The sequence below is a fragment of the Cyclopterus lumpus genome, chromosome 19 (genome assembly GCF_009769545.1).
Source record: "Cyclopterus lumpus isolate fCycLum1 chromosome 19, fCycLum1.pri, whole genome shotgun sequence".
NCBI classification, from domain to species: Eukaryota; Metazoa; Chordata; class Actinopteri; order Perciformes; family Cyclopteridae; genus Cyclopterus; species Cyclopterus lumpus.
The window spans coordinates 14,583,841-14,600,813 of record NC_046984.1 but is presented as its reverse complement, the minus strand read 5'-3'; the positions used below and the strand labels follow the sequence as shown (position 1 = coordinate 14,600,813).

Below are 16,973 nucleotides of genomic sequence, written 5' to 3'. Positions count from 1 at the left end.
TACTTCTTCTTTATTTTACAGTATTTCTTTTACAGTATTTTGCCTATTCATGATCAACATTGGCCCAATGTATTTCTACATTAAAAGTACTTAAAACGAAACATTCTTTGGACACATTTTACAATATAAGTTTTTTTTTTTTAATCGGGTGACATTTTTGTTAAGAGTGTTGTGATTTAGATCCTCTGACATTGCTTTAATTAAAAATACAACTATTGTTCTTTGTGTTGTACATCCAAAGTTATTTTTTTCTTTTAATCTAGGAGGGAACTCCTGTAAGGGTTAAAAAGTCAAGCATGTTTCCTGGCCTACTTGACATGAGTACTACTGAGCAACTCCATTTGCAGAGGAATGCCTGGAGATGTGGCTGAAAGGTTAAACATGAAATGAGTTGATTTTGTCCTCAAGCTTCTTTTTTTTGACAAAACATTTCTTTTATCTTATGTTATAAATATTACACCACTATATCAAAGGCTTGAGTCAGAATTTGTACCGATAAAAATAAAGCTTTGCTCGGGGATTTACGCGAAGCCGGAAGTAGGCAGGAGCGGGTGATCTCTATTTAGTCGACGCACCACACCCACTGAACCGATCACTACGTGATGAAACCTGTAGAAAAGTAACTGTCACTCTGTACCAGACAGTCCGCTACAAACCAGCTCTTATAATTACAGTGTTGAAGTCCGTTGCTAAATTATACAAGCAATACTTAAAGGTTTAAATTTGAGATATTTGTTCAGGCTTCTGACGAGCCACCTAAAGGGGTCCTTTAACGGCAACAGTTAACCATGGTTACGACCCATGTGAACGTGTCGTAAAAGTTGAAACTCCTGAGATGTCACTTTACGTTATTGTTTGTCGCGGTCACAACTTTCCCGTTCTGACTTTTAGGAACATGCTTTCTACCTGATTGACTGTGGAAACATGAGCTCTGGTAAGTGTCCCAATAAATATATATTTGTCCTTCACGAGCGACACCACGTGACCTTACCACAGGTAAATAGTACATGCGAATGCATTGCTATTAGTATTGGGACATACTGTACTGCTGAGTGATGAATTACAGTATAATCTGAAGTAGATTGGACTACTGTAAATTATGTTCCTTCACTGACAAGGTCAGCCTATAAAGTAACGAAAATATGAATTATAGGTACTACTTTTAATCAGCTATAGGTCGATATTTAGTATTTTACAGTATAACAAGTGTATCCATATTTAGAGCTGAAAACAATGGTGGAAAGTAAAGAAGTACATCGACTCAAATACTGCACTAAAGTAAAATGTTGAAGTACTTACAACATTCATATTTTTAATGCAAATATGTGTGTACTGTGTAAACATTTTAATGCAGGATTTTTACTTACTTCTTTCTTTACTGGTAGCATATGATTAGAAAATGTATGAACTACTATGTTGATCATTTAAATATTTCAGTTTTTTAAATGTGCAGTTGTGTTGCTTTTCTGTGTCATGTGTGAACTAGTAAACTGAATATCTTTACGTTTTAGACTGTTGATCAGACAAAACAGCCAATTTGAATACATCACTATTGGCATTTTATAACCTTTTTATGGCAAAATAAAATTGATTAATCGTTGATGTAAATAACTGTAAATGCCGACCACATCAAAACACTGCCACACTGTACTTGTTCTAACCACACACTCTGTCACTGTCTGACCCCCCCACAGAGGTGTGCCCATTCTGCGGGAAAACGTACAAAAGGTTGAAGAGCCACCTGCCACATTGCAAGGCAGCAGCAGCGAGCTCCAAAACACCTCCGACCAAACAGGATGTCACGGTGACTCGGACGTCACCGTCTTCTCGGCCGATCGCTGCCTCGTGCGAACCGGCAGCAAAGTCCACGCAGACGTTGTCGGTGACGTCAAGTCCACAATCGAAGAAGAGTGAGAAGACGTCTGCGGTATCATCAGCAGCGATGCGGCCGCCACCGTCGCTGGATTCGGCATCCCTTCCACCGTCAACGAAGAAGAGGAAACAGAAGCTGTCCGAACAAATCAAGACCGCCAACGTGCCCTCCTCCTTCACCGATTCCCTCACCTCCGCCCCATCGCTACCTCTGTCTCCCACCATCCTTAAACCCAAAAAGCAGAGTCTCCGTGTGTTGATAGAAGCTGCAAAGTCCGAACAGGTTTCTAAGGGATCACTGGCGGGAACTGGATCTGCCTCAAGCGACCCGCCTTCCGGTTCGGCTCCATTTGTGGCTGATCCTCTAAGGTCCAGAGCCGCGGCTGAGACGGGGACCAAATGCGACCGAGACTCGGTAAAAGATGACGCCCTCCCTGCCTTTCTGGCCACGGACACCAAACACAAAGATGCTTCTAAAAAGAAAGCGTCGAAGACGAAGAAGGCCACGACCGAAGATAACTCTCGCTCTCTGGACTCCCAAGTCCATGGAAGTAGTGCACGAGCACACGTTAGAGACTTCTGGGCGGATGACGACGACGACGGGGAAGTGAATAAGATGCTCCTATCAGGAGGCGGGCGCCAGGCCAGGGTTACCCTCCAGGATGTTAAAGCCACGTTAGGCCGAGCTAACGCCACCCGTCAGTCCGGCAGGCCGAACATCCTGAGCCAGATTGAAACCGCCGACGATCTAAGCAGCAGAATCAGACCAGTTCCACTCCCAACGGGGGCCTTGGTACCAACTAAAACTGTGTCAGACCAGCTGCCCTGCACCAGTTCACAACACGCAGAGCTACAATCAGTCACGAGGAACAGTTTGATGTCCAAACAAGGGTCCCTAATCCCCCGGCACCAGCCCGAGCTAACCTCCCCGGCAGCTCCGCTCGTCTCTGGCCAGCTGTCGTCTCAGGTGAGCAAAGCCACGCCTCCTCTACGTGCCGTCGCCACCAACGAGGGGCTGAAGGTCACGAGACTCCTCACGATATCACCATCGCGCACAGCGTTTTCCAGCCCTCTGCCGGCAGCGAGGCCGGAGACACCGAGAGCTGGCGATGGGTTGAAGTCGCAGCTCGAGGCCAGGAAACTAAACACTGCTGATAAAGGAACCACAGGTCAGTATTTGAAAGTGGGTCTCGGAGATTCTTAGTCCTGTTTACGTATTCTTTGATTTCAGTGTAACTTTGCTTTATTGTGTTCAGACAACATTTAAGAACGAAGGCTTCTGTAGGTACTGAAAAAAAGACGTGTTGTTGTCAGTGGTTTTTCATGGGTTTTATTAATCACGTGTAGATGCTCTGACACAGAGGAGTCTTGGACAGGTGAGACTGAGGGAGTTGCCCGAGTGGCTGGCCTGCAAAACCCCCAGGCACCCAGGAGATGTGGTGGGAATGGTGCAAAGTGGTGAACAACACACACACACGCATACAAATATATGTATAATTCAGAAAACCCACCACGCGGCCCAATGTTTCTATCAGCTAACTGGCTGCTCCTTTTTCTTATTTAGTAGTGTATGAAGTATAACACGTGTATCTTCCCTCTCATCTTCCATCAGGCTGGCAGTGGTATTACAAGAGGTATATTGATGTGAAGAAAGGTGGTGCAGGTGGACTGGGCATGTTGTTAGCAGGATACTGTGTGCTCGGCTACATCTGGAACTACCCTCATATAAGTAAGTGTGTGGATCGCCGTAGATTCAGAGATAACTCGGCACGTCTGTGGTTTATTTGTTATTTATTTCCAGAGCGTGATCGCTGGAGGAAGTACCACTGATGTCGAGGGAAGCTGTTTCGGACAAGCGTGACTCTTGTGTGAGGAAACCGCAGCTGTGGCAGAGCGAGGCTTCAGGACTCGGTGGCATCTGTTCTGCTCGTACCATCGACAATGAATCCAAACAGTTGCACAGGATTTATGTTTGAGACGTGGAGACTTGGTGGTCAACGTGGTCGCTCTCCCCTCTACAACCTTTTAATATGAAGCTACAGCTAGCTGCTGGTATGCTTAGCTTAGCATAAAGACTGGAAACAGGAGAGCCTTGCTTTGTTAATCGTAACAAAATTCATCTACCAGCACTTAAATTAAATCTCTTATTTGTTTATTCCATAAAAATAAAAATAGGCTTTAAAAATAGCTGTTCCCCATCTTTATGCTAAACTAGCCTGTAGCTTTATACTGTGGACACATATGGGGAGTGTGGTATCTATCATCCTATTTAACTCCTCACCAGAAAGTGAACAAGCTCATTTTCCAAAATGTTGAACTATTCCTTGAACAACTGGAAGAGTTGTGATTCTGATACCAGCAGTTTTGTTTTATTTATTCACTTATTTATGTTTATCTAAGTTGTTAACTTAAGTTTTCTTTGTCTCTTATTTCAGTTTGAGAAGGGGAAAATGTCCACAGCGGAACTAGAAATGAGTTTCTATTGGATAAGCGATTCCCCGGAGCTCCACTAGGGGTCAGTGTTGCGTCACCAAAACCAAATGGGCTGGGCAGTCAAACGTTTGCTTTGCATAGTTTTCTTAGCTCCTTTGTGTGGAGGCATTAGTGCCGGGGTCAATGGAAGGATTAAAGAGAACCAAGAGATTTTCAACTTTGATTAAAATCTTTACTCTGGCAGCCCAGATGGAGAGGAACATGAAAATCAAAATATCCTTAACTTCAGTAGCCGTCCAAAGATCGTATCTGTGTAGCAGAGGGTTTCAAATCTGTTTTTCTTTTGCAAATGCTTCCCTTGTCACATGATGTTATTATGCATGCTTATTCCGGTCGGTGCCAGTAAGTGAACACTCGCAGAATAGCAATGGGGGGGACGCTGAAGGAGGTTCTCATCAGGACTAGACCAGTTTGTTATCGTATTCAAAATGAATTTATTGTTGACTCTCCTTGCCGCTGCAGTGAACACACATTAGCTACAAATTAAGAAATTACACCTTCTTCTTTTTTTTTCCCTAACAGTTTTTCATGATGTCGCATTCTTAGCCAACACAATAAAAAATAATTTCCATTTCCTTGTTTTTTGTTGTTGTTTTTAACATTCTTCGTTTTTTTTTTTTTTCTCCATACAAAAATTATAAATATTTTGTGTTTCACTTTTCATTTTTGTACAAAACAACAAACTACACAAATCAAGAGTGTAAATGGAGGCAGAAAAAATAAAAATAAACACATTTCTGAACTGAAAACGGGGGGGAAAAGAAAGCACAAGACGTTCCTGCCAGGCCGTCACACACTGAGATGCATCCGGACAACACAACGTGCCACCGGCCCTGAACGCGTCCCTACTTAAAGTCCTAAACTAACTTTCTTGCGGATTTAAGTGCTATAGAGGCACAACGTCTTGCAGCAAATAAAAGAACTCACATGACGAACGTGTCCGTTTTTTCTCAGTGTGTACTGGTAGATATAAGAGGTCTAGATGGGTGGAGACAGAGATACTGGCGGGCCGCGACGGCCACTGGCACTCAAACACACCCCCATGTAAAAAGGCCTTCAGTCTGCTCCTGGAGCCTATTGGCGAGCATATTTCACAGACACGATTATAGGAGAAAAGTGACAATCCAGAATCAACCTGAGAGCATATAACACATTTATCCTAAACTTCGGTCCTCCTGTGTTGGTTTTGGCAACAACAAACGCCCTTTCTTGCTAAAAAAAAAAAAAAAAAAAAGTGTCAGAATTCTGTGGATTTTCACAAATGCACAACCGAGAACAGAATTACAACGTCCAATATTTCGGATGCATTCTTTATGATGATGAAATCTCACAGTAAGTTAAGTTTTTGGCTGTTAAAAAACTAAATGAAAACTCGAGAACACAGCGGGGAGCTTTAGGGGCACCGCTTCAGAGGAAAACCCTACAGAGCTGTTCTCACCAGCACGACGGCTGAGATCGAAAAGATCTGACGCTGATTCTGGACGAGGCCACAGTCTCTCCTAGTTTGAGTTTTGGTTGCGCTGCTGAGTGGGGAGAGAGAGAGAGAGAGAGAGAGAGAGAGAGAAATGTGGGAAAAGCTTGAAAAGAAACAGTGCAAAGTGAGAAAAACATCCTGGGGGACTGAGCGAACTCTCGGGAATGAAGTCAGAAGTTTGGCAATCCAACAACAGCACTACATGGGAACACCGTCGTAAACCAGTGCGGATGCGTGCAGATTAATATGCACGCACACTGATCGACGTGTTACGGTAGCAAAGCATAGATAGCTGGATACGATCAATATGCAGAAGGCGGGACCAACGTACAGACAGTCAATAACCTTCCAGGATCATTTAAACGATATTGTCGGGGGAAACACATCACAGCCAACAAAAAAATATGTTTTAATGTCATTTCTATAAAAAAAAAAAATTAAAAGAAACATACTGTAACATAACTTCCTCAATCTGAGGACTAAGCTCCCCTTGACACAAACAGACTGAAAAGAACTGAAAAAAACTACAAAAAGTGGTTGAGATTGAGTATTTGTCCTGCGTCTGTGTCGGGGTTTGCATACCTTTAAGGTACAAAAGAAAAAATGCCAAAGAAAATGTGACTTGAGCACAAGAAAAAAAGCATTGCCGAGTACAATAACACTATTATATACGTCTATGTGACTGGTTTGAAAGGTTGCTAGTGTGATTAAGAGGTTATCCTTGTTGCAGGCAGCTGAAAGCAGGCGAATAGATTTTGGTTGTGTATCCAAATATTCACATTCTGTTTAGCCGAGCGCACACCGGATGTCAACGAGAGCCACGTATTCATATAGCTCCTGGAATAAGCAACAGTACGTTTAGTGCAATTCGTCTATGTGAATGTGTCTACTGGGCTTAAACCGTAAAGGAAATCTACGCCTCCGAACCATGAAACTACATAACACGTTGCACTAAAGCGTGCATGCGTGTGTGTATTGTGCATGTTTGTAATGCAGGAAGGAACTAAGTCGACGGATATCTTTGAATAGAGATCCTTCATGTAAACACTTCAAAATAAAAACCTAGAATTAGGCACAGATTTGTCATTTTGTCCCTCCTCCTCGTCCCCCGTTCTTCAGCATAGGTAAATCAACTGGCACGAAAGATTAATGGTGCGTTTGAGAACAGAGGGACACCTATTTTCAAGCTACTGAAATTGCAGATCCTTCCCCTTTGAAATAATGTGAAATGTAAACAAAAAACAACAAATAATTCCATCTGTGAGTACATTGCATTGCACACGTACCCAGATGTTCATAGGTAATCTTGAGTGCCTGCATTCCCCTGGAGTCTCTGACTCATACTTCATACCAAACCCTGCCCCCCCCCCCCCAACAAAAAGAATCACCAAAACAAACTAAATACATGCTACATGGCCGGAGATGGTATAACAAACATAATAGACCTGAAAGAAGAGTTAACCTCTCTTCACACAGGGAATAAGGGGGGGGGGGTGGATACAACAAATATTACAACAGGAGAGTTTGACAAAAACAAAATGTACACACGCGCACACAAAAAGAAGTCAAAACTAGGGATGATATCAGTCTTAACATTCCAAGATGCTGTTGACCGCCGCCTCTAGAGCAGAGTCTGTGTCGCCGTGAGGGGGTGAGGTGAGCTGAGCGGGGTACTCGGGCTGCATCGGCTGGGAGGACAGCTGGTAGTTCGTCTGCCCTCTCGTTGTGGCTGCGAAGGGTGAGGGGTTACCTTGGGGATAACTGTTGGCCGCGAGGAGGCTGTTGTTGCTCCCGCTGCTGGGCCCGTAGTGTTGCTGGGATCTCTTCAGTTCCAGGACGCTCTTGTTCTCCAAGAGCGGAGGGTGGAGTCTTTCCGCTGCACCTGGTCCTACATCGCCGCCCCCTCCCGGGTCTCCACACCCGGGCTGGGAGTCTGTCCTGTGCGGTGGCTCTGCGGAGCCTCTGTCTGACTGATTCCAGCTACAGCTGGACGACGACGGAGAGGGGGCGGGATCCTGGGAAAGTTTGGATTTCATCCCGCAACAGAAGTCTTCGAAGAAGGTGTCTGTAAAAAACGTAAGAAGAGAATAAAACCTCTCTGTGGGGAAACATTTGTTTTCTTTATTCTTTGCTTTTTTTCTTTCTTCTTCTTCTTCTTCTTTTACCTGGATCCACGAGTATCATGCGTTTGTCTTGTGTCAGGTTGCTGCGCTCCTCTTGGTTGAAGGTCCTGTCAATCATCACCATTTCTGATGACGGACTGGAACGCTGCAGGGAGGGGAGAAGGAACCGGTTATTCCTGTGCGTGTCTTAACATAAGACACCTGCGTATTCGAGCATTTGCTCGTGCGTCTGCCTACCTCCGCTTCCACCATCAGTAGCCGTCTGTATTTGTTCACCATGACATGGGTCCTCATCAGCACTTGAGTTGCAACTACCTCAAATTCGTCATCCACTGTCAAGGAAAAAAAAAAAAAATTTTTAGTTACAGGTACTTTAATTATGCAAACACACGTCTGCAAATACATGCAAAACCAACTATTGAACCCGAGGCAGTACCCTGTGAGAACTCCTCCTGGCTGGGTGGAGCCCCCTGGAACACGTGGTACGGGAGGAGTCTTTGCAGCGCATCGTCGATGGAATTGAATCGACGAGGATCGAGGGTCTCAACTCCAGCGTGATCCTTCCTCAACTGTAGTAAAATCCTATAGAGATGACAGGAAAAGCTTGTTCAATGGCTGAACGACGAGCTCACAAGACAACAGTGGACATAAAAATGTTTAAATAATACACAGAGAGTAAAATAAACTCACAATTCTCCTCTTGTAAGCGGCGGAAGGGCAGGTCTCTTCTGAGCACTGACCTATAAAGAGAAAGTGTACATAATAAAGTTGTGATTATACCACTGATATCGTCCCTATCAGTATATTCCACCTTACATATACACCATATATACACAATAGGGATTTACCTGAGAGTTGAGCTTTGAATCTTGAGTCATGGTTGTCATGGCTAAAAGAGATCAAACAAACAAGTCAACCTCATTAATTGCGGCAGACTTACATTTAAACAAATCATACATTGACAGAAAATATGTGCAGCCCTAAATACCATGTATGCTGCTGAGGAGGGCAGGAGAGGAAGAATTCTGAAAAATGTAAAAGAAAGCGGTGTCAGCCGGATAACAGTTTTCAGGGAAGAGCATTACGAATTAAACACCACCAGGGACTTGCGATTATACCTGTCTGTAGTCTTGCTCCTGCGTCACAGTACCAGCTAAAGGGGACAGAGAAGTGCAATTCGGAGTTTGAGTCACTAGAAGGCGCTGAACGGGACTAGCCAACACTTGGCCTTGACCGCTGATCCCCGCCGTCGCCGGGCCAACCAGAGTCAGACGCCCAGGATCGCACGATGTCTGAACGGGGGCGGCGCTCGCACAAGAAACTCCGGTCCATGTTTGAGTTACGGTTCCTCCAACTTGACTCCGACTGACGACTCCCTGATTCAAAATGAGCTGGCCCCCCGGCGGCGCAGTGAAGTTCTGCCCTGCGACGATCTGCACCGCGTTCTGACTGTTAATTAGGGCATTTGAGTTGGGGTCGACGGGGCCGTTGTGGATGGTGCTGGCTGGAGTGAGTGCCAACGAGCTGGGCATCAAGAACTGTCCAGGTGGTATATTTGTCTGGGCCTGCGCTTGTTGCTGCTCCAGGGAGGGCTGCACAACAATGGAGCCATTGGCTGTGTACTGCCCCCCAGGAGAAGCCGTGTTAGCGTTAACTACATTAGCCATGGTGGTTGGAGTGGGCTGGAGGCCGAGGCTGTAGACAGTCTGAGCCCCAGATTGGAGCGGTTTAGGCTGGATAGGTCTGACGAGAGTCTGGGTCCCTCCGGGGCCTCTCTGGATGATGATGTTTTGAAGGGGGATGTTTTTGAAAGGTAAGCCCACTTGACCTACATGCCCTTGGGTCGGAGCAAACACCTGCCCCCCTGCTGCGGCCCCCCCTGCTGCGGACACAGGCGCGCCCGGCCTCAGCACAAGCTGAGGAGTTCTCTCCAGGTTGCTCAGAGTCATCACACCAGCACCCGCCCCGAAGGACCCCAACACCTGGATGTGCTGGGCGGAGCCGTTGGGCAGCTGGGAGACTCCTTGCAGAAACTGGCCTGTGGGAAACGCAGCTGTCGCCGTGGTTACCATACCCACGCCCCCTCCATAACCCCCAGAGACCAGCTGGGAGGGGAAGGGGACGGGAGCCTGCACCAGAGTGGGAGCCGGCTGGGAGTCTAGTAAGGCCTCCTGGGCCAATGTCTGCTCCGTGATGTCGGCCTCCATGAGAGACTTCTGTAGGATGTCAAAGGGCTGGTCCTCTCCCCCAAGATCCACCCCTCCGGGGGAGTCCCCGGACCCCAATTCATCCTCGATAAATGAAAGGCTGCTGGAGAGCTGGAGGCCTGCCCCTGTTGAATCGTCGCCGAATTCCCCCATTGAAGAAGAGCCATCCTTGAGGCCAGAGTTTGAGCCAACCTGAATGAGGCATTTAGAGGAAATGAGCAGGAAGTGGGACACTGTTTGCATGTGAACTGCATATATATGACAGCCTCTTTATAACCTGTACCACAAAAGAAAAACCTATTCCCTAAACTACTTATAATATAATTGTCCTCATGTACGTCACCATTTTTGTCCCCTCACAAAGTAACAACAAATATCAGTTGGCTAAAAGCTTTTCTTGGCATTGGATAGATCATCTCCAGACAAAGTGAAGTGTTGGATCAAAGTGATAACAGGTAAACTCACCGTGTCGCTAGAAAAGAAGGACGCGTCTGACCCGAAAGCTGCATTTGTCACATCATCCTCCTCAATCTGCGGGAAACAAAATAAAGAGTTTAACAGAGAATCTGCATATTCTTAATGCATTGAAGTGAAGTCACTATTCAGACAAACTTGGCAAGCAATGACTGTAAACACACTCTGAAAGAGTCACTCACAGACTTGCTGTTGCTGCCATGGAGATAGTCATTCAATGCATCCACATCTCTGAAAAAGGGGGGTACAGAAGAGATATTTCACTTATGTGTGGTTAAACAAAAACAAAAAGCTTATCTGGTCCACATCTCAAGTGAATTTAAAAATGCATGCAGATTCTCGTGGCTTTGATTTCAAAGAGGAACTGAGGTGAAGACAAACGTTTGGACGGATGTCAAAATGTGGGGCCACACAGAGTTGCTGGTTGAAGACAAATGCATGCATTCACAAAGTGATATGAAAAGCCAGTTTTATAGAGGTTTCTTTTTACCCTAAAATATCCAGAAGATGTCGATCATCCTCATCATCCATGACACCTGAAAGAGTATTGGGGGGGGGGGGGGGGGGGGGGCAATGGGGGAGGGGAATTGAGACAGAATTCAGCAGGTGAGGGCATTTTAGATGAGGTAATTCATGTATGAATATGCATGGCTCATTGACTAGCAGCTTCATTATTCATGACAATAAAACTCAATGAATCACTTTTATTCCAAAGTAGCAGTGTATGAGCTGTAAAGGCTTAGCATATGTAGTATGTATTATTATTATGTCTTAGTAGTAAGGCCGTCTCACTCACAGATTTCCAGCAGGAAGCATGAGTTCAGTCATTTAACACCCTTTGTTTCCTGGGCTGCAGGGTGAGAAACTGCATTTAGTAGTATTACATAATTAAAAGTGTGACAGGCAGGAGCGTGGGAGTGTTAAGATGTGAGATAAAGAAAGAGATGGGTGTGTGAAATGGGGGAGTGGAGCGGAAGAGGGGGACAGACAGATATGCTATTCAGTGCTGTGGGAGATCTGTACATAAGTGAAGGGCAGGATGGCCTTCATCCCCTCCTACAGATTGTCTGTGACACACAAACTCCCACCCATTAGACTCCTCTGCTGTCACACATTGGTTGTCTACAGAATGAAAATGGCCATTAGAGTGTAAATAACTCCACCCTGCTCGATGTTTACGGTTGTTTGAGTTTCCACATTGAACGAGGTGTTGGCTTTATGTTGTGTCAGCCAGCAAAGGTATGCAGCTATCTTGGAACTACGTTATGTAAAGGGGGACATTAAAAAACCCATGTTCACTCATTTTGATCCAGCAGAGAAATGGGGTAATGAGTGTTTGGATGTCTATTTTAATGTAATTGTCGTGTTTAGAGCAATGTGGAGAACATAGGGTATTTATATCAGAAAATTAGAAATTCCTGTAGCCATTAATCCAGCATTTAAATAAATGGTGATTGGTATTTAGGCTATGTTGTACTTTGAAGTCATGGAGAAACGTAGGCTGTGTTCCTGAGTAAGTGCAAAACATTACAGCTGCAATGCTACAAAATGGCTGTTACCCTGCCATAGGCTGTCGTTACAACAGAGCCACGTTCAGCCTCCATCTTTGGTTCAGGGAGAACAAAGAACGACAGGGCTTCAGAGCAAAACAGACTGCGTGAACTAACACCACCATGATGTAAAATATACCAAGAAACATGCTAAACGGTCATTTTATTACAGAATATTGGGTGTTTTTTTCCCTTCTTGAATATCCGCACTATAATGGACTTCCTGGTGATTTTACTAACAAAAGGCAACAGTCAAAACAATGCTCCAAAATTAGAGAGGATGCAATGTCGCCCTTTCCAAAAAAAAAAAAAAAGGAAACCAAACGATTAACACGGGTTACATTTTATTTCACAGAAGAAAAAAATAAAATAAAATCTACACGTGAACTTTTTATGTAAAATACTTTTTCTCTCTTCATCAAACCAACGTTACACGTCATATTTAAATAACAATTCAACCATTAGCTCGATTTATTAAAAAAAAAAAAAAACACGACAGAGCTGAAGTGCCTATGCTGAGAGAAAAAGAAAATGGCGTTTAAAGTAGCACCAAAAAAAAAACAGATTTGCAGATTTATCGCTCAATTGTGATCGGGGTTGTCCATTTCAGACACATTTGAACAGTTTGTTTAATTTCTAGCTCAAATTCGGTCTCCGAAATCCGCCCTAGCGTGCAGGCTTCGACGCAGACCGAGTTAAAAGTTGGTCTCCGCCATCGCCCCGCTACCGGAGCAGCCGTTGGTTTAGTGAGCCGGCTAATGCACAGCGCCGAAGTCGTACATCCAAAAATAGACCGAACCGACGGTATCATAATCGCATTCAAGCAGCACAAAAACGCCCGTCGTCCAGCCTGTGGCTGGTCGTCGCTGACGTGATCTTTCTTTCTCTGTTGGGGAGGCTTTCATTTGTCCTCTACGCGGCTCCAACTGCCAGCATGAAAAAAAAACGTCACATTTAGTATCGATATGCCGAAACCGACGCGTCTCAATCGGCGGCGGCGACGACGACGACGGGGGAAGATATTCTGTCGCAGCCCGGTGTTCTGGTCGGGTGGTTCTCCGAACCGGGGGGACGCTCCGCGGCAATTATTATTATTTTTTTAACGATAAAAAACACCGGCCTGTTCTGGTTAGCTAGCCGCGATGTCGACGACGCCTATTTTGGATAACGTCGGGTGGAATTCAGCGAAAGAGCCAGACGACTAAAACCGTGCCGAGCCATACATAGTTATCCCGATTAGCACAACATAAAGACGACTCAAAGAGGCAAACCCTTGTACTCCTGTCTCACTCCTCTTGAAACCCAATATCTCCATTTGGCAACTTTTAATTTGCTCCCCCCTCCTTCTCCTCCTCCTCCTTCTCCCTCTCCCACTCATATATTTTTCTCACTGTCCCTGTTCTGTCTCGGATAGATTTTTCTCTGCGCTCAAACTCTCTTCCCTCCCTGAAGGAAGGGAGGAAGGAGGTTGTGTGTGTTTTTTCCTTGAAATTTTTATCACAAAATTATAATACACTCAAAGGGAAACTCACCGTCATGAAAAAGCAGTGCCTTGTCAACGGGGTTTCCTCGCCATCACCGCACGGGTTGTTGGGGTAGTGCACAGAACAAGGCAACCCAAATCATCAGTCCACAACGGTGGCATCCGAGTCGCTAAATATTAATAGGAATTATAAAAAACAAAGTCGAGTAATTATTAGACGCATATTTTCACGTTAATTTAATTGATGATAAGATGTTTATCTGCCCTATTGAATTGCAGATAAATGTTATTGAACCTAATCATTATCAACGGTAGAGGGCGGGCCTCTGTTGTATGCCACACCTTGACGTTGCTCAGGTATGACCATAATACTGTATATACAAGTGCTGCCTAGTCACCTACCTACTAATCCACACATATTGTAATCATACATAATTAAAAGTTAATAGATGTTGTTCTCCCAGTGATATGCCACCACACGCTGTATATAAATATCACAATAGTATAAACAAATATGAAATGTGGCAGTACGTAATACTGTAATAAATACAATTGCACGTTTAAACAAGTTGTATACAAATGAGATGGACCCTGTGCGTTGTTATTTTATTTAAAATAACAAAATACACATAACACACTTGTCCAGATGTACACAAAACCAAGAAATAAAAACAAATATATCTATATTTTAAAATAGCCTTACACTTAACACAAAATAGTAAATGGTAGTTGTGATATACATATACTTTTATGTTTTACACAAAATAGAAATAGTAGCTACATATTCTACAAAATAAAGTAAAATCCAGCCTCATCTAATAAATATTGGATTCCACACACTCAAAAGATGTATATCCAAAAGAGCAACTGACTGTGCTCATATTCCACCTGTAAATATGCTGGTACCTGGCCCTGTATGCACATAAACATCTCGCTTTAGCCTACTAGCAATGTTGATGGTGGAAAGTTGACAATGCATTTAATTGGACATTTTTCTTTATTACGTGTAATTTAAGACAGGTGTCTCAACAAATACATTTTAAATCTAGATTTTTAAAATTGTTTTACTTCGCAGGGTTGAAGGTAGCTTCCTAAAATAATAATATTTATTTATAATAATGTACATTCCCGGTACAGCAGGTGGCAGTAAACGCCTGTTAATCCAGACTAATCCACCAACGAAGAAGAAAGTGTGACGGTTCACTTCCGCAACTACTGACAGTGCGACAACATGGACGCGATGCCCGAATTCAACCGGGAGTCTGGGTTTGCGGGCGAAAGCGGCGCCGTGAAGATACAAGAGCGACTCCAGAAGCGGCACCAGGCGAGGGCGGAGGACGCCGAGCGGAGGAAGGAAGCCAAGGAGAGCAAGTCGGTCGCGGAGGAACAGGGCGAGTACTTCTGCAGCTCTTTCTACACGGAGCGGGCGTCCATCGAGGAGCTGCTGTCCGGCTGCTCCGGAGCCGACCGGGCCGCGGTGGCTCTACTGCTGGAGGAGGTGACGGCCAGGACCCTCCAGCTGCAGAAGTTCCTGAACGACAGCACGTTGTTTCTCACGCAGTACGAGCTGAGGAAAGCCCAGGACGCTCTCCAGAAGCTCCAGTCCTCCCTCGCCGAGGCCAGAGAGGAGGCCCTGCCCAGGAAGAAGTTTGCCTTTCGAGCTCGCGCCAAAGCGACAGATAAAGCCCCTGCAGCTGACGCACCCCCACCTGATGCCGGCGCACCTGCAGATTCTGGTGGGGCCAAGGTGGATGGCGCTGCGGAGTCTGTGCAGTGCAGCTTCTCCAACATGGACAGCGTGTGTCTGACGAAGACTGCCGAGGAGATCCAGAAACGAGACGTGCTGTTGACTCACCTGACGAACTGCAAGGTCCGCCTGTTCGGTTCCCCCAGCACGCTGCACCTGAAACACATCGACAGCTGTGAGATCCTGTGTGGCCCCGTGTCCAGTTCGGTATTCATTGACCACTGCAGAAACAGTACTCTGGCCATCCCTTGCCAGCAGCTGCGTACCCACCACACCACAGACACAAAGGTGTATCTGCACGTCACCAGCCGGGCCATCATCGAGGACTGTCGTGGCGTGAGCTTCGCCCCGTTCTCCTGGTCGTATCCCACCCTGGAGGAGGACTATGCCGTGTCTGGCTTAGACCAGGGCCGAAACAACTGGAGCCAGGTGGATGACTTCAACTGGCTCGCCGCAGGAACGCATTCCCCGAACTGGTCCGTCATTCCAGAAGCGGACAGGAGAACCAACTGGGATCCCTAGAATTACATCTTAAAACCGTGTTATTTACCAAAGTAACATATGAAATGTGTTTCAGCCCCTAATGCAGATAAGGTGTCAATTCACATTGCAGATCAGTTTATTTATGCGGCTGCTGTTTGTTAAAGTTTCACTAAGAAATACAAATATTTCCACCTGCACCTCACACTTTTTTTTTCTCAGACTTGAATGTTCCTATCTAGAGCCAGTGTTTGGTTTGTCCCTTCTGGGCTACTGTAGAAACAATAAAAATATGCATTTCAACTGTAACATCTCATACATAATACAACTCTTTAAAGACAGTTTAGTTTACTCCTACGTCGGACAAAGAGAAGCAGAAATCCTCATAAGATTTTTTTTTTTTTGCTTAAAAATGGGATTTATAATTCATCTAATTGTTATCATTCTCAAAAGTCAGATTTAGGTTGAGTTTTATGAGTACTTTTTAAGGCTGTTCCCCTCCTGCTGATCCTGCCTCACACACACGTCACCGTGGTTACGGTCAGAGGCAGAATCTCCTCTGGCTCAATGAATGGACCATTAGTGACTGTCAGGAACTCTGACCTATTAAAAGGATGAAATGGGAGTCATTGTGAGTGTTACAAAGCACCTGTTTCATGGAGACCGGATATCAAAAAAACCTCAAATGTATCGTATAATACAGCTACAGAATAATTAAACGGACTATTTAAACCATTTGAGCGTAAAAGCTATAAAGTGCTCTCACACAGTGCTGCATAATCAGCCTCCATTACAATGGATTTGAGTAAATGACTTGAATAAAGAACCAATGCTAAAATAATGTGCCTTTATACTGCTCCACCCCCACGGCCCTGAGTGCCACTTACTTACAGAGAGCAACTAAAAAAAAGGAATTGAAATGTGACACAAATAAAGAGGCTTCCTGCTCAATAACATGCTTGTTTGTTTCCTTATTGATGATGTTTTGCGTGATCTTCTACTGAGAAAACAACACACATTAATATAAAGCAGGTTCAGAATAAACTTCAAACTATTTTAAAGGGCACTAC

The 16,973-nt window shown here is 44.8% G+C and overlaps 3 protein-coding genes across 11 annotated transcripts; 2 read left to right on the top strand and 1 right to left on the bottom strand.

Moving 5' to 3' along the window:
- Nucleotides 1–596: 596 nt before the first annotated feature.
- On the top strand, nt 597–4,936 carry si:dkey-21c1.4. The gene is made up of 5 exons (XM_034557919.1): nt 597–934; nt 1,695–3,041; nt 3,220–3,330; nt 3,485–3,601; nt 3,674–4,936. The coding sequence occupies exons 1-5, from the start codon at nt 925–927 to the stop codon at nt 3,700–3,702; spliced, it is 1,614 nt and encodes a 537-aa protein (XP_034413810.1). The 5' UTR covers nt 597–924; the 3' UTR covers nt 3,703–4,936.
- On the bottom strand, nt 4,870–13,942 carry bicral (BRD4 interacting chromatin remodeling complex associated protein like). 6 transcript variants are annotated; one of them, XM_034557915.1, is made up of 14 exons: nt 13,465–13,717; nt 12,203–12,247; nt 11,440–11,493; nt 11,134–11,179; nt 10,826–10,874; nt 10,635–10,700; nt 9,081–10,361; nt 8,951–8,987; nt 8,811–8,851; nt 8,653–8,702; nt 8,399–8,544; nt 8,200–8,294; nt 8,005–8,107; nt 4,870–7,904 (listed from the first exon to the last, which is right to left on the bottom strand). In XM_034557915.1, exons 4-14 carry the CDS (start codon nt 11,172–11,174, stop codon nt 7,429–7,431), a joined length of 2,385 nt encoding a protein of 794 aa, XP_034413806.1. In that variant the 5' UTR covers nt 11,175–11,179; nt 11,440–11,493; nt 12,203–12,247; nt 13,465–13,717; the 3' UTR covers nt 4,870–7,428. The 6 variants fall into 6 exon arrangements, with proteins under 6 accessions (XP_034413806.1, XP_034413807.1, XP_034413804.1 ...); XM_034557916.1 differs by lacking the exon at nt 13,465–13,717 and adding an exon at nt 12,364–12,511; XM_034557913.1 differs by lacking the exons at nt 12,203–12,247; nt 13,465–13,717 and adding an exon at nt 13,726–13,941.
- tbcc (tubulin folding cofactor C) lies at nt 11,791–16,857 on the top strand. 4 transcript variants are annotated; one of them, XM_034557921.1, is made up of 2 exons: nt 11,791–11,882; nt 14,814–16,857. In XM_034557921.1, exon 2 carries the CDS (start codon nt 14,908–14,910, stop codon nt 15,943–15,945), a length of 1,038 nt encoding a protein of 345 aa, XP_034413812.1. In that variant the 5' UTR covers nt 11,791–11,882; nt 14,814–14,907; the 3' UTR covers nt 15,946–16,857. The 4 variants fall into 4 exon arrangements, with proteins under 4 accessions (XP_034413812.1, XP_034413813.1, XP_034413811.1 ...); XM_034557922.1 differs by having other exon boundaries at nt 11,808–11,968; nt 14,817–16,857; XM_034557920.1 differs by having other exon boundaries at nt 11,808–11,968.
- Nucleotides 16,858–16,973: the final 116 nt, after the last annotated feature.